The sequence below is a fragment of the Alligator sinensis genome, unplaced genomic scaffold, assembly GCF_000455745.1.
Source record: "Alligator sinensis unplaced genomic scaffold, ASM45574v1 scaffold839_1, whole genome shotgun sequence".
NCBI lineage: Eukaryota > Metazoa > Chordata > Crocodylia > Alligatoridae > Alligator > Alligator sinensis.
Genome location: NW_005841885.1, coordinates 890,118 through 909,845, shown reverse-complemented (window position 1 = coordinate 909,845; position 19,728 = coordinate 890,118). Strand labels below are relative to the sequence as shown.

General features: G+C 43.2%; 1 protein-coding gene across 1 annotated transcript in view; it reads left to right on the top strand.

Annotated features, from left to right (window-relative positions):
* Positions 1–19,728, top strand: part of EEFSEC (eukaryotic elongation factor, selenocysteine-tRNA specific) — a 202,818-nt gene that overhangs the window by 92,950 nt on the left and 90,140 nt on the right. Inside the window, exon 6 of the mRNA XM_014516960.2 lies at positions 16,802–17,440. Coding sequence (XP_014372446.1) covers positions 16,802–17,440 — 639 coding nt within the window. The remainder of the gene's footprint in view (positions 1–16,801; positions 17,441–19,728) is intronic.

The following is a 19,728-nucleotide window of genomic DNA, read 5'->3' as shown; positions in this document are numbered from 1 at the left end:
GTCGTGTTCAGGATTCCTGCCTTGTTTGTTATGGAAATTGGAAGGTTATGTTGTAGGTGAGGTAGGGGACCTTGGGAAGAGAGAACAATGCAGCATGTTTAAAGTAATTAAATGCCTCCCTGAAAAAAGTGGAATCTGTCTCTGTTTTTGCAACAGAGTTCTTAAATGGGGTTCAGAAAGTTGTATAAACCAGGCTTTTCACAGGTGACCATTAATATGTGCTCCTCCCCAGTGTGAGGTATCTGTGGTCCAGGTTGCAGAAGTACTGAGCTGGGAGCCTGTTGTGACTATGCAAAATCCTAGAAAGCAGTAAGTACTCTGAAAAATCAGGCTTTGGAAACTGAGCATCCAAAATGATTTGACATTTCTGACAAGTTGTTTTTAACTTGTGCCTCAGTTTCTTGTGTGTTAGAACAGGAAAATAATGTCACCTCTCATCACAAAGGTGTTCTGAAGGTTAGTTCATTAACATTAATAGAGAATTAAGATTATAGAGAATTAAAAGTAGAAAACCTTGTGAAGAAATTGAATTTGGTGTTCAGTGCAGAGCATGGATAGCATGCAATAAATGATGTGTGGAATCTTATCCTGAACCATGAGAATAAGAAGAAATAAGGGACAGATATTCATGTATTAAGCAATGTCCACCTTGGGCCCTGAATAAGAAAGGGATTTTGTTTTAAAAATAGTACAAGGACCAGGTATTTTAAGGTTGTGTCATGATGTCTCTGCAGAAAAGGTGATTTGGGGTTATGTGGACAGTCTTAATTCTGATGTTTTCAGTTTTTAGATGCTTGTCTTTGCTATCTTTATGTTCTTTTAATGCAACATTCATGTAATGAAAGAATTATACTTGTGTTAGGCTAGGAATGTAGTATTGTGATTGCAGGTGTGAATACCTAATTTAAATAAAACATGTACATAATATATAAATTAACATATACATAATAAGTGTACATGATACACACACACATTAATTAACATTACAACATGAAAGTAGAGTAGCCTGAGGGTAGAGTCGGGGACCCACCTTCACTTACTGTGTGCCTAGCAAATTCAGGATGTGGTGAGAGTAATCAGGGAGTTTAGCTGACTCCCATCCTGTGCTGGGCGGTGGTCTCTGAAGTGTACAGGTGGCTGTTAGTCTTTGAAACTCCTAATCAAAGGAGGAGGGTTCTCTAAAAGATATAGCACTATAGGCATGCAATTACATTGGCAGCACCGTGATCATGTGATGACACTTCTGAACAGGTATCTATTTGCATAAAAGCCAGGAGGGGTTTGGGGGGGAATTAGTGACAAATGAATTTTCCATCCTACTCCATGCACCCTGAGCATCTGCAACACAGTAAGTGTTATCAAGCCACATAATCCTAGTCCCATTAGTACAATCAGAATGGCTTCAAGATATTTGAGACCTTTCCCTTTTGCAGCAGACCCAAACTACCAGTTTTGACATTGTCTATCGGAAAAGACATTACTCTGTGATGTAAGTAGTGGGCAAGAGGTTATTATCCCATGATTACTGTACTAAGGACAGAACTGCCAACTGGCAGTTCCATCACAAGTAGCATGCTTCTCTTCAATCATTCATCATACAATCTGTTAGGTTTTTCATTTTGTTTCTCTCTCTCTCTTTGGAAAAGGCAAACTTCTAGTCCTCACTGTCATGGAGTGAAAACTCAAATGTGAACTGCCAGAGGTTTAAAGACTAATAGAAAAGAAAGGAAAAAAGAACTTGTGATTTTTATTCAAATGTGTTTTTGGGGAGGCCTGGGTCATGATTTTGGAGTGAGTGCTGTTGGCTATGCTGTGGATACCTGGTTAATCATAATTTGGGCATCTGTGGAAATATCCTTTGATATTCATAAATTTATCATCCCCTACTCATAAGAGAGAAGAAACTCACATACTTAGAGTAGAGAAAAGGATGCTGGGCTTCTTCCAGCCACACACAGACTCCTGTGCTGGGGGGGTGTCAGACTCCTTCAGAGACTTGAGTTTTGAATTTAACACCCAGTGGAGAAGTATAGTGCAGATTAGGCCTCCCAAAATTGTGAGTTTGGGTTGTCTACATCTCAAGTAGATGTTTCATTTCAGATGCCTCTACTTTTCTTTGAAACAGTGAGGGCTAGAATCGCTCTCTCTGTCTGTCTTTTTAATGAAAACTCAGATTTCAGCGTAATCGTATGGCCCCAGGAGTTGATGCCCAAGGCATAGACTGGAATCCTGGGCTGCAATCTTTTCTTAGTTTTTTTTAACTCTTGTACTTCAGGTATGCTTCCCCTCTCTGAGTTATTACAAAGTATGTATTATTTCAGTACCTTCTGTGGTTCCATCCTGTGTTTCTGGTGGATGGTGGGAGCCTATCTCTCTTGCATCAGAAAGATGCACTCTAAACACTGGAAAGCAGCAGGGCACTTAGGTTTGTATCGAAAGAAGCTAAGAGCTAGGGCATGTGAAACACTGATAGCTTAATGAAAATTGGATAAATAAAGGAAAAGAAGCTCTACATATCAGGGGAAAAAGTCATTAGTGGATTTTTTTTGTATCCTGTTTCCTATTAGTCTCTCTAGTTAAACTGCTTTGAAAATCTTAGTGGGCTTTTCCTTTGGTCTTCAAATAACAGGTTCTTTTCTTATATTGAATACATTTGTTTATCTTAAGGGCTGAACAGTTTGGTTGCTTTTAATTTTTCTTTGCCTTGCATTTTTTTATCTGCACTTGAACACATGCGCCCTCCCTCAGCGTCCTCTTCCTTCTCACCCCTCTACGAACCTCTATATAATGCTTTAGGAACATTAATGCAATCATCCAAATAAAAAAAATAATGAAAATTCCTGTTTTGTAAGGCATGTATGATTTCAACACACAACTGCTGATTTACAAAGTGAGAGATACAGTCAGTCCCTCTGTGCCACTATTTAGAAGCCAAATGTGCATGACCTTATGAGCTAGGCTGGTAATAACAATTTTATAATGGTATCCATGTTGATGTATATTGTTTGTATGCAACGAAGGTGATCCATAAAGTTACATCCAATATTGTTCATAATCTCCATGTTTCTAAATATCTAAAATCTAGAGGAAAGATTAAAGTAACTTCCAATTATTAGAGTTGTTGCACACTGTCCTTGCCTTCATGCATCTTCTTTCCTCTACTGCAGTGAACAAGGTGTAGCTGAAATTATTTAATACTAAAACCTGCTTTCTACAGAGGTTCACAATTGGGACTGAAAAAAACCCAACCCAGTAACAAATGCAATCCCAAACAAGCCTCAGTGATATAGCCATAAATGGATTGCTGTTCCAGGTACAGACATCCATTGTTCAGGGAAAAATGGTCTAAATGCAAGGTACAGTTACATTAATAGAAGGAGAGGCTAGGTGATCTAATTAATAGATCTTTCCTGTTATACTTAGTGTGACCATGAAGCCCAATATGCCAAAGTTTAAACTTGTATTATAACTTTTGGAAATCCCCAACATGTGGAAATTGGTTGGGTATGTGTAAGGGAAACAAAATCCCACACTTGGTGGGGATTTTGTTGTATCCTTTTCAGTGTTTTCCAGGTTTTTATTTTAAGGGCCAGACAAAACAGAGAGATGAATTTTATCCATGCATTAAAGTGTCTGAACAGAACTGTTTAGGGTATTTCAAACCATGGAAGAATGTCTCTGTCAGTCCTGGTCAGAGTAAAATGGAACAAAATACTGTACTGATATTCATGGTCTGCCCAGAAAACAGGCAAGTAATGATTTAAAGCTCCTTTGACTCCTGTTATTTGAGCCAGTGGATGCAGATCAGCTCACTGATTCACTTTTCTGCCAGGTTCCCTGTCTGACCTTTTGAATGAGATGTAATTCTAGTTTAGTTTTCCCTGTGACCTCATCCGCACAACCAACTGGCGCCATTTTCTTTTTGTCAGACTTTAATCCCCATGTGGTTTGTCATTGCACTCTTGGAGCAGAACTGACAAGGAGAATGCTTTGTTCAATTAAGGTACTGTGCTCTGTAGCCCATTTGTAATTAGCCCCCCTTCCAAGAGAAAATTTTAAGAGGTACTAGGAGGAGCATGGTTTTAGGCATTCAGTTACTTACCATTGTCTTAGCTGTTGCACTTAGACACACAAGCAGTAACCTTATGCATGGGAGTTGATACCAAATGTTCAGAAAGAAAATGTACAGGTAAGAACCAGATACATTGAGAAGTGGAGTGGCTGAAACCAGCTGCAGGTTTGTTCCATGTCCCAGTCTCTCCTCATGAAATACTAATTTTTAGGCCTGTGTGAAGCAGCAAGTATTTGCTTTGGATTCGCCGATTCGGAGGGACAGTGATTCAATTTGGTGATTCAAATCAGTGTCCCGATTCGATTTGGCCATTTCAGATTTGGTGATTCGGCGCCAATTCGGAGATTCGGCCATAGACTATACAGGCAGTCCTTGATGACACTGGACACAGCTGCCTCTAGCTGGTAAATCTGTTGTGGGCAGAGTGGGAAGGGAAGGGGCGTGGGGGGGCCAGATCAACACCCCCAGAGAGAGGGATTGGGGCTGGGGCTGGGACAACCTGCCTAACCAGGGCAGGGCAGGGGGGCAGCTCCCGCTGCTGCGCACCACCAGTCTAGGAGCTCCTTGTCTGACGGCTCCTCTGGCAGCTCCGGGCAGGTGGTGGAAAGCGCTGGGAGCGGGGGCTATGCCCTCCTGCCACTCCCCCAGCCAGGGTGGGAGGGCGCAGGATGGAGCTGCTGTGTCGCCTCCAGACAAGTGGTGCACAGTGGCAGGAGCCATCCCAGCCTCCCTATGTCTCCTGGATGAGCCATGACAGGGGAGTGGGGGGAGGGGATATATGCTCCGGGATTGGAGCGGGTCGGGGTGGGGGCTATGGGGAATTTTAGGGGGGCTTAGCCTCCATAGCCTCCACTCCACCACCTGCCCCGCCCCAATCTGGGAGCACGTGCCCCCTCCATGCCCTGTTGCAGGTTGTCCGGGAGGCTGGGCCAACTCCTGCCACTGCACGCTGCTTGTCTCTGTCCTGCACCCCCCTGCCCTGGCTGGGTGAGCAGTGGGAGGGCATAACCCCCTCTCCCAGTGCCTTCTGCCACCCGCCCAGAGTGCAGCCTGACCCAGTTCACCCTCCACAAAACCAGGGGCACACGCCTGCTCCCATGCCCTCTTGGACTGGCAGTGGGAGCCGCCAGATGAGCAGCTCCTGGACCAGCAGCATGCAGTGGCGGGAGCCCCCCCCCCACCTCCCCGAGTCCTGTGCCTCCCCACCCTGGCTGGGCATCCTGTCCCAGTCCTAGCCCCAATCCCTCCCTCGCTGTGGGGGCATTGACCTGTCTCCCCATGCCCCTTCCCTCCCCACTCCACCCACCACAACAGACTTATCAGCTTGAGGCAGCATTGTCCAGCATCATCGAGGACTACTTGTATAGTCTATGGCCGAATCTCTGAATCGCTCCAAATTGATTCGGAGGCTTACGATTTGATTTGGACCTTTTAATGGGTCTCCTGATTTCATTCGGATTTGAAGATTTGGCTGCCAAACTGGCCCGAATCTCCTCCGAATTGAATCAGCTACTGAAGCTTCACACAGCCCTACTCATTTTCTAGTAGGTCATCAGTGTTACAGGGTAGTCTTCTGATCTCCTGGCCAGCCAGCTGTATTCAGATATCAGCCTCAGCTGGGAAGGAATCGGGTAGTTCCTATAAGGGGTTGCAAGAGTACAGCTGGGGGAGCTCCAAAAGGGTGGTTGTGTCCTGTAGCAGACCCTGGAGCAAATTCAGGTGCAAAAGAAAAGGTCTCTGTGCCCCTGCAGCCTGTTTGGTTAGGGGGATAGCTTTGTTTTGTGTTGCTCTAAGTTTTGTGTTTGAGTTGATCAGCTTCCCTGAGGGAAGGGCCAGCAAGAAATTTTGGCAGGGAAATGGATTTTCCTGGGCTGGTAAGGAAGCCCACTAGCCTACAATCAGTACTTCCATTATAGCACAGAAACCAGAGAAGAGGAGCAACACCGAGTGAATTCCTGGGAGTCAGACTGTTAAAACTTCATGCAACACTTTGAAAAAAATACCCCATTGTGTGCAATCTAATGCAGGGTTTCTCAGCAATTACAGTAATTGGTTACCGTGAAAAAGTAACATGTATTTGTAGCTTCTTTTTAACAGAAGGTAGCATTTGGAAACATGGAGGGAGGAGCCAGTATCATGTTACCGTATATCTCACAACAGATCACAGTTTGAGAAATGCTGATCTAATGGAAAATATTTTGGAAGTGTTAAGTCGCATAGAATAACAATTAAAAAAAAACCCAACCCTCTTCATGTCATTTTTATGAATGTGCCAGGCATTTTAATTTTAATGTTGAATTGAAGAGTGAAATATGTGTACTTTACATATAATGAGTTTGTTATATGTTTTAAATGAAGCATTTTGCATGAGATTCCAGATACATGAGAAAAGTGAAGAATAACATCATGAAAAAAAAATTGCTATTTGCATCTGTGTATAAATGCATATTATATAACCCTCAGATTAGGGGACTTGCATATAAAATGAGTGTGTTTGCTATATGTAATATGTTTTATATAATGCATAAAAGAAGTTTAATATATGTTTTATATGATTATATATGTGTAAAAATTCACACATACTATATATATAATATATATATATATATATATATAATACACACACACACACATAAGATCTACACAGATGCACATAGCAATTTTCTTTTCAAATCATGATGATTTTATTCTTCATTTTTCATAAATATCTGGAATCTTATGGAAAATGATTTTGGTGATGAATTTGTAAGTGGATATTACAAAGAATGACAAGGACTTTTATATAACATTTTTTCAATGCCCTTTTTAAACACTTAAGGTTTTTTTAAAGAAAAGTAGGATATAAAAGCCTGAATGTTCATCATAAAACAAAGAAGAAAATTCCTTTGTATTGTTGCCCTATTCAGGGCTGAAATTGTCTAGTTATGTGATATGATTCTTTTACAAGTTTCAATTGCCATTTCGTATTGAGGAACATAGGAATGATAGGGATAGAAGAATATCAAGTTGACTCATTTCAGTCCATTTGCTCAGCCAAGGTTCTAAAATATGATATAGTCTTATTGGCAGTACTACCACCTCTTAGAAAATGCAGAATTTTTCTTGTAGGTGGTATGGTGTGGTAACCTGAGGCGCCATTTTTTAAATCCTGTTCCTTGTTCTGAAGCACCTACATCTTCAAAATTGTTCTTTTAATACATGCAGTAAGTATATTCATTGTTGCCTCCCTTCACACCATAGCCTGTACTCTGCAACTGTGCTGCAAATGTACATTTGATGAGAAGCAGTGGGGGCCAGGGGGGCTGGAGGGGTGTAAAGGTGGGAGGTAAGAATTAGGGCACAGACACAAACCAGGAGGTAGGGGGTAAGTTGGGTGAAATGTCTATTTGCTAGATCATTTCAGCCCAGCTGGGTACATAACACTTTCTGAGCGTCTTGGTTAAAAGGAAGCTATACAACTTGTGTCTGAAAATGTTTGAAACCCTAGGTAGAATTGAATGTGGACTCTGATATCATTGCTGACAGCAGTTAAGGTCACACCAAACTTCTATTTTCAGCTTCTCTTTGCTGCTTAATGAAGGGATTTCTTTCTTATATTTATAGCCCGGGTGTCCTTTCCTTTTCACACATTTCGGTGTATAGTGAAATAAATAGGCATATATATGACATTTGATTTTGAAAGGGTTGCAACAATAACTTGTCCTACTCTGGGGGGGGAAAGAGACTGTTTATTTTGTTTTTTGGTAAGAAGCCAGAGATCCAGTGCACCCAGCAACTTTAATCGCAGTGAAGTTAACACTTTGCTTTTTCTGGTATGTGTAGAAATAGGACTCCAATCAAGGGTTGGAGTATGTATAATTTAGGTGTTTCCAAATAGCTTGGGTAGCCACTAGCTTTTTTTTCCCTTATTCTTGTTTGTTTAAAAAGGCAGAGCAATCAGAATGTTTCTCTTTATCCACTCTTCACTGACCTGTATGAAAAGGGTCCTTATTTCCCAGCAGCGAAAGATTTTAGTCCAGATGAAATGAAGGTTGGATGACTTTGGTTTTTTCCCCTTTATTCTGATCTGAGGTTCTATGCTCCTCTTCTCTCCCCCTGTCTTCTTCATGAGTTGTTTTTCTATCTCCTCTACAGCGCACTCCATACCTTCTACTTCATACAGTAATAACAAAGATCACCAGACAAGATTAGCTGCAGGTCTAAAGTTGAACTTTAAACACTGGCTATGGAGTAGGACTTGACAGAACTGAGCAGTTCATTTCCCTGTATGGACTAATGAGGTTTGAAGCTGGGGGTGCGTTGTTTCTGTTCTCCCTTTACTTTTACTTCCCATTAGTCTGCGAGCATTGGCAGTTTACTCACTTGGAAAAAGAAAGACCTTTTTATATAGAGGATGGGAAAAGACCTTATCAATTCTAGTAGTGGCATGACAAACACTTTGTGCCTTAGTTTCTAGGTGTTGGAATAGTTTTGCATGCGTCTGTGCACTAACAGGAGCTCTGGAAGATTTTTGCTCTTGGAACGTTTACATGGAAATAAGTTTTATTTAGTATACTCTTACAATATGATGGTTGGTTACATTGGTAGAATGTGGGCCCTCGCAAAGTGATTTTAGGCAGCAACATAATGTTCTACTTTTCTGCACCCTGGTAGGGTGCCGTCAGCATGACATGTTTGCATGTAAAGAAATTTAAGTGTGTGATATTTGGCAGTAGAAGGAAAGAAGACATGTTGTAAGACCCTTGCAAATGTAATTATTCATTTAAAAATGCAGCATGTACAAATCCTTAAGTAAGCATCTTGCTTTTGTACCAGTGAGGGAATATGGACATCTAAACTGCTTAGGCTAGTACAATACGAATATATTGCTCAGCTTTGGAATTATTGCCTTATATAACTAAGACAGATGTGTTGTGTCAGGCACTGTATCTGTTGTAGCTATATATACATATATAAAAAGGAATCAGTCCCTAGCCCAAGGAACTTGTCTAAGCAGGCCAGACAAAGGGGGTATTGTTCTCATTGCACAGACAGGAGCCAAGGCAGAAATGACAGGGATTTTCGGACGTCCAGCACATTTAACCACCCCATCACTTAGAATGAATATAAATGATTTCCCATTTGCTTTGAAAATTTCAACATAATTGATTTGCCCAAGGTAATATGGCAAATCCGAGACAAAAGAAGGAATAGAACCCAGATCTGCTCAGTTCCATTCTTACACTTTCATCACAAACCTATCCTTCGTCACTATTGGTATGCATCGATTTCTTGGTCCTAGGAACAGAGAGAAGATAATGAAGTAGGCAGATGGAAGAAAGTATCTGTTGAAGTGCTGCAACAGTTGAGCCTTGATTCAGGAATGCAACTGTAACTATGATAAAGAAGTGATAATTACATGTATATCAAGAATAGCATAGCAACATTTGGCTCAAAACAGGTGAATGCTGGCATCTCTGTTAGTAGCACTATGGAAGAGAGGAAAGTGGGGAGAGAGAAGCAATAGATCCTGAGAAAGGAGACCTTCTTTACCAGTTTAGATGTTCACATTAATTATACAGTCTATTATATATTGAAGGTAGAAGCTCCTGGCTAAACACCTTCAAGTCAGAGTACCCTTCATCTTTGGAAGAGTTCATATTGTCATCCAAACTTCTGTAGCTTTAGCCCTTCTCTAACATGCCCAGGATAAAATAACTGATAGCTTTTAAGTATGTTGAGATGCAGGATAGAGAGTATTATCTAAGAAATAAATGCTCTTTATACATTATTGTACTGCCTGAATATTCTGGCATCTAAACCCTTTGTGCCAAACCTGGAGAGCTTCTTTGCAAAGAATAGATTGTTTTTTTTCCCCCCCATATATACTGGAGTGAAGTTTGAGAGAGACAAATATAGACATACAGACACACACACATACACCCACGTGCTCCCTTAGTTAATGCCTACTCTAGAGAAAATATCTTCTTAAAGGATGGTTTTGAAGAACAAAAAGAAAAGCCAAAATGAAACCTTATTAAGCTAAACTGGTTTCGTCTGATCAAGCTGAACCAAGACTGATCTTTAAAAGCTTATTTCATTCTTTTTCCCCCTTTTTAGAACTTTTTGAATTGAAATAACGGATGCATTTGTAAGCTTATTAATGTCAAACTTCAGATAGGGTGTTCTTTCCCCCCTTCCTATTTACATTTTCTTAAGCAGCTGAGAAAATGCCAGATAAATTGTACCTGTAAGTTGCTGAGCATTGCCCATCATTGAAGAGTAATAACAACATGCTAGATACCTTTTACAACATGCTATATATGGGAACACTGCGGACACAAAATTAATTGTAAATAAGCACAAAAATCTTGTAAGGGTGATTATGTGGATCGCGCCTCCCCCTGGCCCAGCATAATATTTGGAATTTCTTAGGTTATGGAGTGTTTGCTCTTCCAGACATCTTCATTGATCTTGTGTGGCAAATGGTGCCCTTGTTTATATGAGCCATTAATGATTTGGAGTTATGCTAATGACCAGACTTTAAATGAAATCTGCCAAATTACTTCAGGATGTTCATTGCTGCCAATCAGACAAAGAGTATTAGAACCAGAAAAAATGCTCCCCTAAGATGTAGGTGGCAGTGGTTAAATTGTTCTTGTCATGTCAGTAAAAGACATTGTAACTGATGCCCAAGGCTAACTGACGTGAAGGGATGGGGCATCTTTTCAGTTCCAGGGCAAATCTTCAGTTAGCATGGAAGCTAAAAGTTATATGATGTCATCAGTTGAATAAAGGATATGGCAGATCACCTGGAACACATTGTTAATAAAAGTAGCTTTACCCCTTTATTTTTTCCAAAGGCTTCCAGTGAGTCTTCACTTGCTAGCACTAAATCCTACTATCCTTGCAGGGCTAACTTGAAGACCGCAAACGGACATTATGTTTGTCCTGGGATGAACCATTTTATCTTGGAACAAAGGGCAGTTGTTCAGACATCCATGTGTGTTATCCCTGGGATAAATCCTAAAAGAGGTTCACAGGATAAGAAGTACTAACAGTTTATTCCAGGACATGGCAGAGTGCGTTTGAACAGTTATCCTGGGATTGCATCATTGAATTAAAACCTTGATTAAAAAGCCAGTGCGTGTACATGCTAATCTCTGGATATTTCGCTTCTAGTACAAACACAGGGACAACTTGTCTAGAGACAATTGTAATGTCTGTTCATAGCTTAAATGACTCTTACCTATACATACATTTGTGGAAGAGGCTCTTCTCTCTAGGTACAGCAAATCATTCAGTCTTTGCTATATGCAACAAAATGTTTTACTGCAGTCTTTTCCTGTAATATTTCAGACAGGACTTTTGAAAAAAAGTGTGAACAATTTAAAAGTATCAACTTATGTATTCTTATGTATACTAATGCTTATGTAAATGCATATAAAAGTAAAATGCAGTATAATAAAGTATGGACTTGATGGTTTTTGAGCAATAGTTGCTTGAATGCTTGGTGTATGAGATAAAGTCAGCACAAAGACTGGCATTAAAAAATCCTAGAAGGTCAACCATGGCTTTTTTCCCATTTCTAACTTATTATGAACTTGAGCCAAACTACTTAACTTCTCTGCTTCTTCAGTCTTTTTCCATCTTTAAGTGGGTATCATAAAACTTACCTCACACAGGGGCTGTGAAAACTGAAGAATCTGGAATAAAGCACACTGATAGACTTGGACAAAAGATGCTGCAATTACTGCTGTTACTTTTATTTATGTGTTGACCAACTTGCTTTGAAAGTGAGGTTGCGGATATGTTATAACACAGACATGAGCGAGATCCCATTCAAACTACAGTGTTTGTTTAAAGAGGCCTATCTTGAAGTACTGTCCATACATGTTATTAAGAGATTCTCAAGCAAATTCCCTTACCTGTATTAACACAGGTATACAGATTAATTCATAAAGTAAATATAGATATCATATTTACTTGAATATAAGACAAGGTTTTTCCCCCCTATTGGCATGAGGGAAAAAATCCCTAGTCTTATAATCGCATACAACAAAATCTCACTAAATACATTGTCTATCTTTAAACTGCTGCTGAAAGCAGCATATACTCAGTGATGAAAACCAACTGTGAAGTTGATTAAATGCAGCCAACACTGAGGACGACTATAAAACACACGGGCCACATTTGCTAAACATGCAAGTAGGGGTGCATCAATAAAGATTTATTGGCCCAATACTGATGGCCAATGATTGACCAGCCATATCAGCTCATACTGATCCAATTGCTGATATGCAGTCTGGCAGCATGGAGAGCAGCATCTGGCTGGTAAGTCTGTTGGGGGGGGAGGGGCATGGTGGAAGCAGATGGAGGAGGGAGTGGGGGTGGGGGAGGGGCAAGTGCTGTCCTTCAGGGGTGGAGCGTGGGACAGTCTGTGGCTCACCTGGTGGGGGAGGTTCCCACCGCTGTGTACACCCCCAGGGAGGCACAGGGGGCATGTGCCCCCCCAATTTGTGTGTGGGGCAAGGGTGTGCTCTGCATTTGGGTCTGGGGCTGCTGCAGCCTCTTTCTGGAGGCGGCACTCAGGTTGGGTGGGGTAGGGTGGATGGTGGCAGCGCTGGGAGGGGGGGCTATGGTGAATTTTGGGGTGTCTCTACCTCCCCCATAACCCCTCCTCCCAGCGCTGCCCTGACCTGCCCCTCCTGGCCCAAGTGCAGCTGCCAGGAAGAGGCTGGAGCAGCCCCCAGCCCACAGCGGCAGTCCTTCCTTGCCCTGCATAGAGATTGGGGGGGGCACACGCCCCCCATGCCTTCCCCGGGGGTGCACACAATGGCGAGAGCCACCCCCCTGGATGAGCCACTGGCTCCACCCCGTGCCCTGCCCCAGCTGGGCTGCCCCTGCCTCAGCCCCAGCCCCACTCCCTCCCTCACCACAGGGTCCTCAATCTACCACACACCTATTCCCCCCAACAGACTTACGAGCCAGATTCTGCTTTCCAAGCTGTCAGGCTGCATTCCTGACCACGTGCATGCTGTAGCTGCACACATATATGTGGCATTTATCAGTGACATTATTGGCTGCATCAGCGAGAAAAAGCCAATTGCCGATAATGTCAATTTTCCTTTTATTGGTGCCGATGTGATATAGACCGTTGTATCGATGCAAGGGTAGGTTAGTGCAGCCCACCTGAATGAGACATATGGGTAGTACCCATTAACCGCAGTCTCCCTCACTGCCAACTCTCTTCCAAGTCATGGTGAGCTACGATGGTTCACAGGAATCCCTCTGTCAGCCCCTGTCTCAGCCTGGTGCATATGATTAGGTGAAGGTGAAGCTGGACCAGGTTGCCCTGCACCATTTCTGCATATAAATTTTTGGAACATCCCAGGACTTGACAAGATCACTCTGTTCCAGTCATGAGTGGAGACTAATTAGCACATAGATCCTTTATGGGGGGTATCTGGAGTATACATGCATAGTGAGCACTCCTGAGATATAGGGTCATGGTGGCTTGAAATACTTTTAACTGTGGGGGAACCCAGCCCAAAGGTCTATGTGGTAAATGGCAAGCCTTTGTCTTTGGACTAATATTATGCATAGTTTGTACTCTATATAAGTAGGTGCCAAAGTACTGCTCAAAAGTGTGCTTATGGAGTACCTGTGCTAAAAATTGCAGCAGTTAAAAAAAAAAAAATAACATGCATCAATTCTGGATAAAATAAATGCATGAGTATTTTATGCAAATTGCTAGAGCCATGTTTAATTTCAAGCTTATTGTTTCCAAATTTGCTCCTTACTTCCATTTGCTCAGGGAGTGCAGGATCTGACAGTAAAGAGAGAGGGAAGGGGCTGTTGGCAAAAAGTTGGGGGGAGGCAAAGAGTAAAGGGCTAACCAATCTATTTTCCCTGCTGTGGCAGGGGGGGACAAATTCAAGGCAAACCTCCAATAATTATAACAAATTCATAAATTTGCCATATATAGACTCTAATTATTGGGGGGTTGTCTTATAATTAGGGTAGTCTTCTATTCAAGTAAATATGGTAATATGCTCCAATTGTTTGTATTGTGGTGTTTAGCAAGTCTTTTTGTGGTCAGCACTTCTAAAATTACAGAGTAAGAGAAGGTAATATAAGCTCAATTATTCCAGGACAGTAAATGATTATCACAAAGAAGAGTTGGGAGGGGAAGGCAGGAAAAGGAAATGAGCATTGGGGCATGCAGTTACTCTCTAGGGTGCTGTTACACACCTCGGCCATTTGAATGGTACCACTTTTTAAAATAAAAAATAGTCATATAGGTAGAGTGACCATATGTCCTAGTTTGGCCAGGACACTCCAGGATTCCATAGTCCAGTCCTGGCCAGTTGGTCATAAGTCCTGAGCTGGAGTCTGGTGGGGAGGTGAAGTGGCATGGTGCACCAGGCAGGTGGCTGGGCAGGTACCGCTGCTTCTGTGTGGGAGCAAGGACGTACCATGTGCAGGTGGGGTGGTGCACCATGCTGCTCCGCCTCCTCACTGGACTTCAACCAAGGTCTTTTGACCAATCTGCCAGGACCAGGCTACAGAATCCTGGAGTGTCCCGCCCAAAATGGGGTGTATTGTCAGCTTACGTGTAGATTGTGTATCTACTTATAAGTTATACGTAGGTGTACAACCAAACTTTAATCTATTTGCTGATTTTTCCCATTAAATATCACAGAAGTGATGCAATTAAGACCTGGTAATATTAGTTTAGAAGACAAGAAAAATTCACTGAGGGGTTCATACTAGAATGGCTTATATACCATGTTCGGAATACATTCTTCTTGGGGCTCTTGTACACATGATGGGAGTTTAGTCCCCTAAATTAAATGGTGAGTTTTTAATTGTGATGATCAAAACCCCACCATTTCAAATTAGAGCAGTGGTCACCAAGATCTCAGAGCCTCTTGCAGTAGATTTTGGAGTCTCTTGGAGTCGATCTGAGGCTGGGGTGGGGGACTGAGTGCCCACGTGCATGCATGCGCATGCCCCAGCCCAGCAGGTCAGTCCATGGAGGAGGTAAAGGGCGGAAGTTAGATCAAGGTCCCCATGGTGAGGGACAGTGCCGCAGAGGAAAGAGCAGGGGTAAATTGAACGGGGCCCTGGCCGGGTGGGACTTACCTGCTGGTGATGTGCCCCACATAATTTTTTCTCCCTTTGCCTCGACCTGCCCACCCCTTCCTTCTCCATAGACTTACCTGCGGGGTTGGGGGAGGGGCGTGGTGGCAGCGCAGGGTAAATCTTGAGTTGCTTTTAAATGCCAAAGGTGATCTCCTACTTAAAAAGGTTGGAGACCATTGATTTAGAGGCTTCCATCACTGTTACGGTGAGGGGCCCGATCCTTTTTTTGGTGGAGTCTGCCCGCATTTCCTGTGGCTGGTGGGCAAGCTGCTAGAGGGCCGAGCTGCCCAGGTGGGTGACTAGGAGGCAGTATCTGCCCCAGCTTGGGCTTGAGGAACAGTTTCATATATTCATAGATGTTAGGGTCAGAAGGGACCTCAATAGATCATCGAGTTCGACCCCCTGCATAGGCAGGAAAGAGTTAGATGACCCCAGCTAGATGCCTATCTAATCTCCTCTTGAAGACCTCCAGGGTAGGGGAGAGCACCACCTCCCTTGGGAGCCCATTCCAGACCTTGGCCACTCGAACTGTGAAGAAGTTCTTCCTAATGTCCAGTTTAACTCTGTTCTCTGCTAGCTTGTGGCCATTATTTCTTGTAACCCCCAGGGGCGCCTTGGTGAGTAAAGCCTCACCATTTCCCTTCTGTGCCCCCATGATGAACTTATAGGCAGGCACAAGGTCGCCTCTCAACCTTCTCTCGCGGAGTCTGAAGAGGTCCAGGTGCCCCAGTCTCTCCTCATAGGGCTCCTCAGTTGGATTGGGCTGGGTGATGTCTTCAAGCCGGGCCAACACCTGCTAGCTAGCTGCCTGCCCAGGTGGCCCCAGAGGGCACCACCACTGTGGAGGGAAGGACCCAGGCCCTCCCACATCTCAGGGCCCACCAGCAGATCGCTCCCTGGCTGTGGGAGAGGCAGGCAGGCTCCATGGGGGGAAAAAAAAGGATTAGGCCCCTCGCTGCTTTTTGGGGTTTTCTTTTCCTGGCGGAGCCTGCCTGCATGAGCTGCCAGCGGGCTGACTACCCCAAGTCCAAGCTGGGGCAGCACCTGCCCATTAGCAGCCTACCTGAATGGCCCCAGGGGGTGGCACCATCGCAGGGGAAATGACCGGAGACCCTTGCAGCTCAGGGGCTGCTGAGCCTGCTGGCAGTTCACCCCCTGGTGATGGGAGATGTGGGCAGGGTCCGGGGGAAGAAAAAAAAGAATTGGGCTCCTCCCTGCTTCTGCCTTTAGCCCACCTCTCCTGTGTGGGGTGGGGGGTGAGCTGTCAAAAGGCTGCAACGTTACAGATAGCTACTTCGCAAGCTAAACTCTATGCAGATGTGGTTTAGTCTGTAATGTAGCAAACATTTAAATTGCAAAAAAAACCTTATGTGTGTACAGTGTGAAGCAATTAAACTGCAAAAACAGGCAATTTTCGTCATGTGTACAGGTGCCCAATGTGTTCACTTACCACTTTTCAAAACTTAGGCTCATCTTTAGCATGTGAATCTTTGAGAGAGCATGATAATGGAGCATAATACAGGATGTGTTGATGCTTTTTCCATTTATCTAAGTAAGATAATTCATTACCTATATTTATTTCTTTTGCTTCTTTCCAAACAGGTGTCAAAGAAAGTCAAGTCCATGCAGATGTTCCATACTCCCGTGACTTATGCCATGCAGGGGGACAGGGTAGGCATCTGTGTGACCCAGTTTGATCCCAAGCTGCTAGAACGGGGTCTCATCTGTACCCCAGAATCTCTCCAGACCATACATGCTGCCATTATCTCCCTGAAGAAAATTCAGTATTTTCGAGGTGCGGTGCAGACCAAAGCCAAGTTTCATATCACAGTTGGTCACGAAACAGTTATGGGACGAGTAATGTTCTTCAGTCCAGCCCCTGCTGACTTCAACAAAGAGCCCCTGGACAATGCCTTTGATTTTGAAAGAGATTACCTTTATCAAGAAGAATATTTGTCCAAGGATTCGAAGGCTTCTGATGAAAACAAGGATAATGACCAGACAGGAGAGCAGCTCCCGAAGCAACAGTGGGCCTTACTGGAGTTTGAAAAACCGGTCACTTGTCCTCGACTCTGTCTTGTAATTGGGTCAAAACTGGATACTGATATTCATGCAAACACCTGCAGGTTGGCATTCCATGGGGTATTGCTTCAAGGCCTAGAAGATAAAAACTATACAGAGACTTTCCTTCCAAAGCTGAAAGTGTACAAACTGAAGCACAAAGAAGGTCAAGTGGAAAGGGTAAGCTCTATTTCTTACCACTGTAATGGCAGAAAGAAACACTTCTCTTTGTGATTCTTGCTCTAGGTCACAACAATGCTGAAGAATTTGCACCTAAATTGTGCTCCTTTCTGATTTCCATTTAAAAAATGCTTTTGGCTTTTAAAAGCTTGAATGTAGTGATGTGATGTTTCCCACCTGAGTTTGTAGACAGCTGGACAGCTTTCATTTGAGATGTGTGAACAGGCTCATTAATCTCAGTGGGAGGTTTAGTTAGATATGTAACTGTATTAACAATTTCACCATAGAGTATTTTAACATATAGTTAATATATTTCTTCTACAAGCTCAAACTACTTCTCACATGTTCCCCAGTCCCCTGACTGTCTTCTGTCAGGTTCACAAAAACTCTGGTTTCCTTCTGGTTTGTATACTACAGCTATTCTGTAGTTTCAGTGCAAAGTTCTGGAGCAGTTTAAAAATGGAATAAATAAAGGCAGTGAGACTATTAGGCATTAATTACAGGTCACGCATATGATGTGTTAAAGCACTTCAGAGTACATATAAAACCAGGCCATCTTTGGAAGACCATATGGTGACTTCTGCAGGAGTAATGATATGTTCTGGCTAGATTTAGGCGTGGGTAATTAACTTCTGCCTATTTTTACTGTCCCTTCAGCAGTGTCTGTTTTGTTATATTTCTACTATTTCTTTACTTATCTCTTACTGTCCCATCTCACTGGTGGCTGCATTTCCATAATGGGTGGACATTCATTTGCATATACATAATACACTTTGGAGTTTTTCATAATGAAAAATATTTCAGAAAAGTAATTATATATATTTTAATTTGTTAACCTTAAATGAGAACAATGTTGATGTAAATTATTAATGCATGCATGCAGAGTATTGGAAAACATGTAAAAGTGATATATAATTGTTCAGCATTATTATATTATTAATTTATACTCTAGTAAAGAGTTATTAATTTTTGTTCTAATCCACAAAGCTGATCATTCCAACAAAATCTGCAACAGTTTTGTTTCACTTCTCTCAATAACTTGGTAGTATTGGGGGGGATGTTGAACATGAATACATTTCCTTATTTTTGTATAAAGAACTAAATGCTTTTCAAAATACAGAGTCAAAGTACATTTTGTGGTGCAAATTTCTTTACAGTTTATTGTTTGAAGATTTCAGAGTAAACAAGCAGTGGGTCTGGCAGGCACAGGTATGAATTTGTGAGGTTCTTTTCTAAAGCGCTGACTGTCAATTACGTCTAAAAAAGTAACGAACGTTCCTAATCTGTACCTGCCCTTCCCCTTTCTCTGTACTGTATCCAGCACTTCTCTTTATCTTGTAGAGTTTGTTCTTCTTGCTTTCCAAGTGCGCGCTACTTCTCCCCCCATGGTTTCACTGCTACATCTGGAGGGCCAAACCAGTGCCTGTTGGTGATTCAGGGGTGTAGGTTGTAGCTGTGTTGGTCTAAGGACATAGGCAGACAAGGTTCTTTGGGTGAATCTGATATCTTTTATTAGACCAACTTAAATAGTTGGAAAACACTTATTAAGCAAGCTTTTGGGTTCAAAAACCCTTCGTCAGGCTAAGAAAGTTTCAGCAGTTGGTGTGCGCTTTCCTTGGATGGAATGAAAAGTAAAGAAGCCAGAGGCCGGGCTGGTCTGCATGCAAGACAGGCAGTCAGTGAAGATGTAGACTGAGGAGTCAATGGGTGGGGGGGAGAGAAGGGGGAGAGAAGGGGGATGAATAGTGGAGAGATACCTGGGGAGTCGGATGTCAGGCAGGTTATAATGTGTCATAAATCCAATGTCTATATTTAGTCCATGATTTTTAGTATCCAGGAGGTTGATGAAGTGGAGTTCATAAGCTTGTCTCTGGGAAGTGTTGTGTAAGTTCCGAGTTAGGCTCGGAAGCGGCGAGAGACGCGTGGGTGAAAGCTCGCTGCGCCCCCGCTCCCCCGAAAGCCGTGGAGCCCCCTGCTGACCCCCAGCACAGCCGGGGTAAGCAGGGCCCGTGGAGAGAGGGGGCTAAACCCTTAGTGTGTGTGTGGGAGGAGGCCACTGAGTGGAGCCGGGCCAGGTCAAGCCCCGCCCAGGCCCCTACTTCGCCCAGCCCCCCAGGGAGCCATGCGAACAGGCTGCGCAAACAGGTGCGCTTCTCTGCCAGCGCGTGAGTTAGCACGGAGTTCGAACGGGAGGATGCATGGGAGGGCTCAGGGCCCTGCTAGCGCGCCCCCCAGGGTAGACAGCCCCAGCCGTAGCCAGCCTACCAGAGGCATGACACGGATGGGCC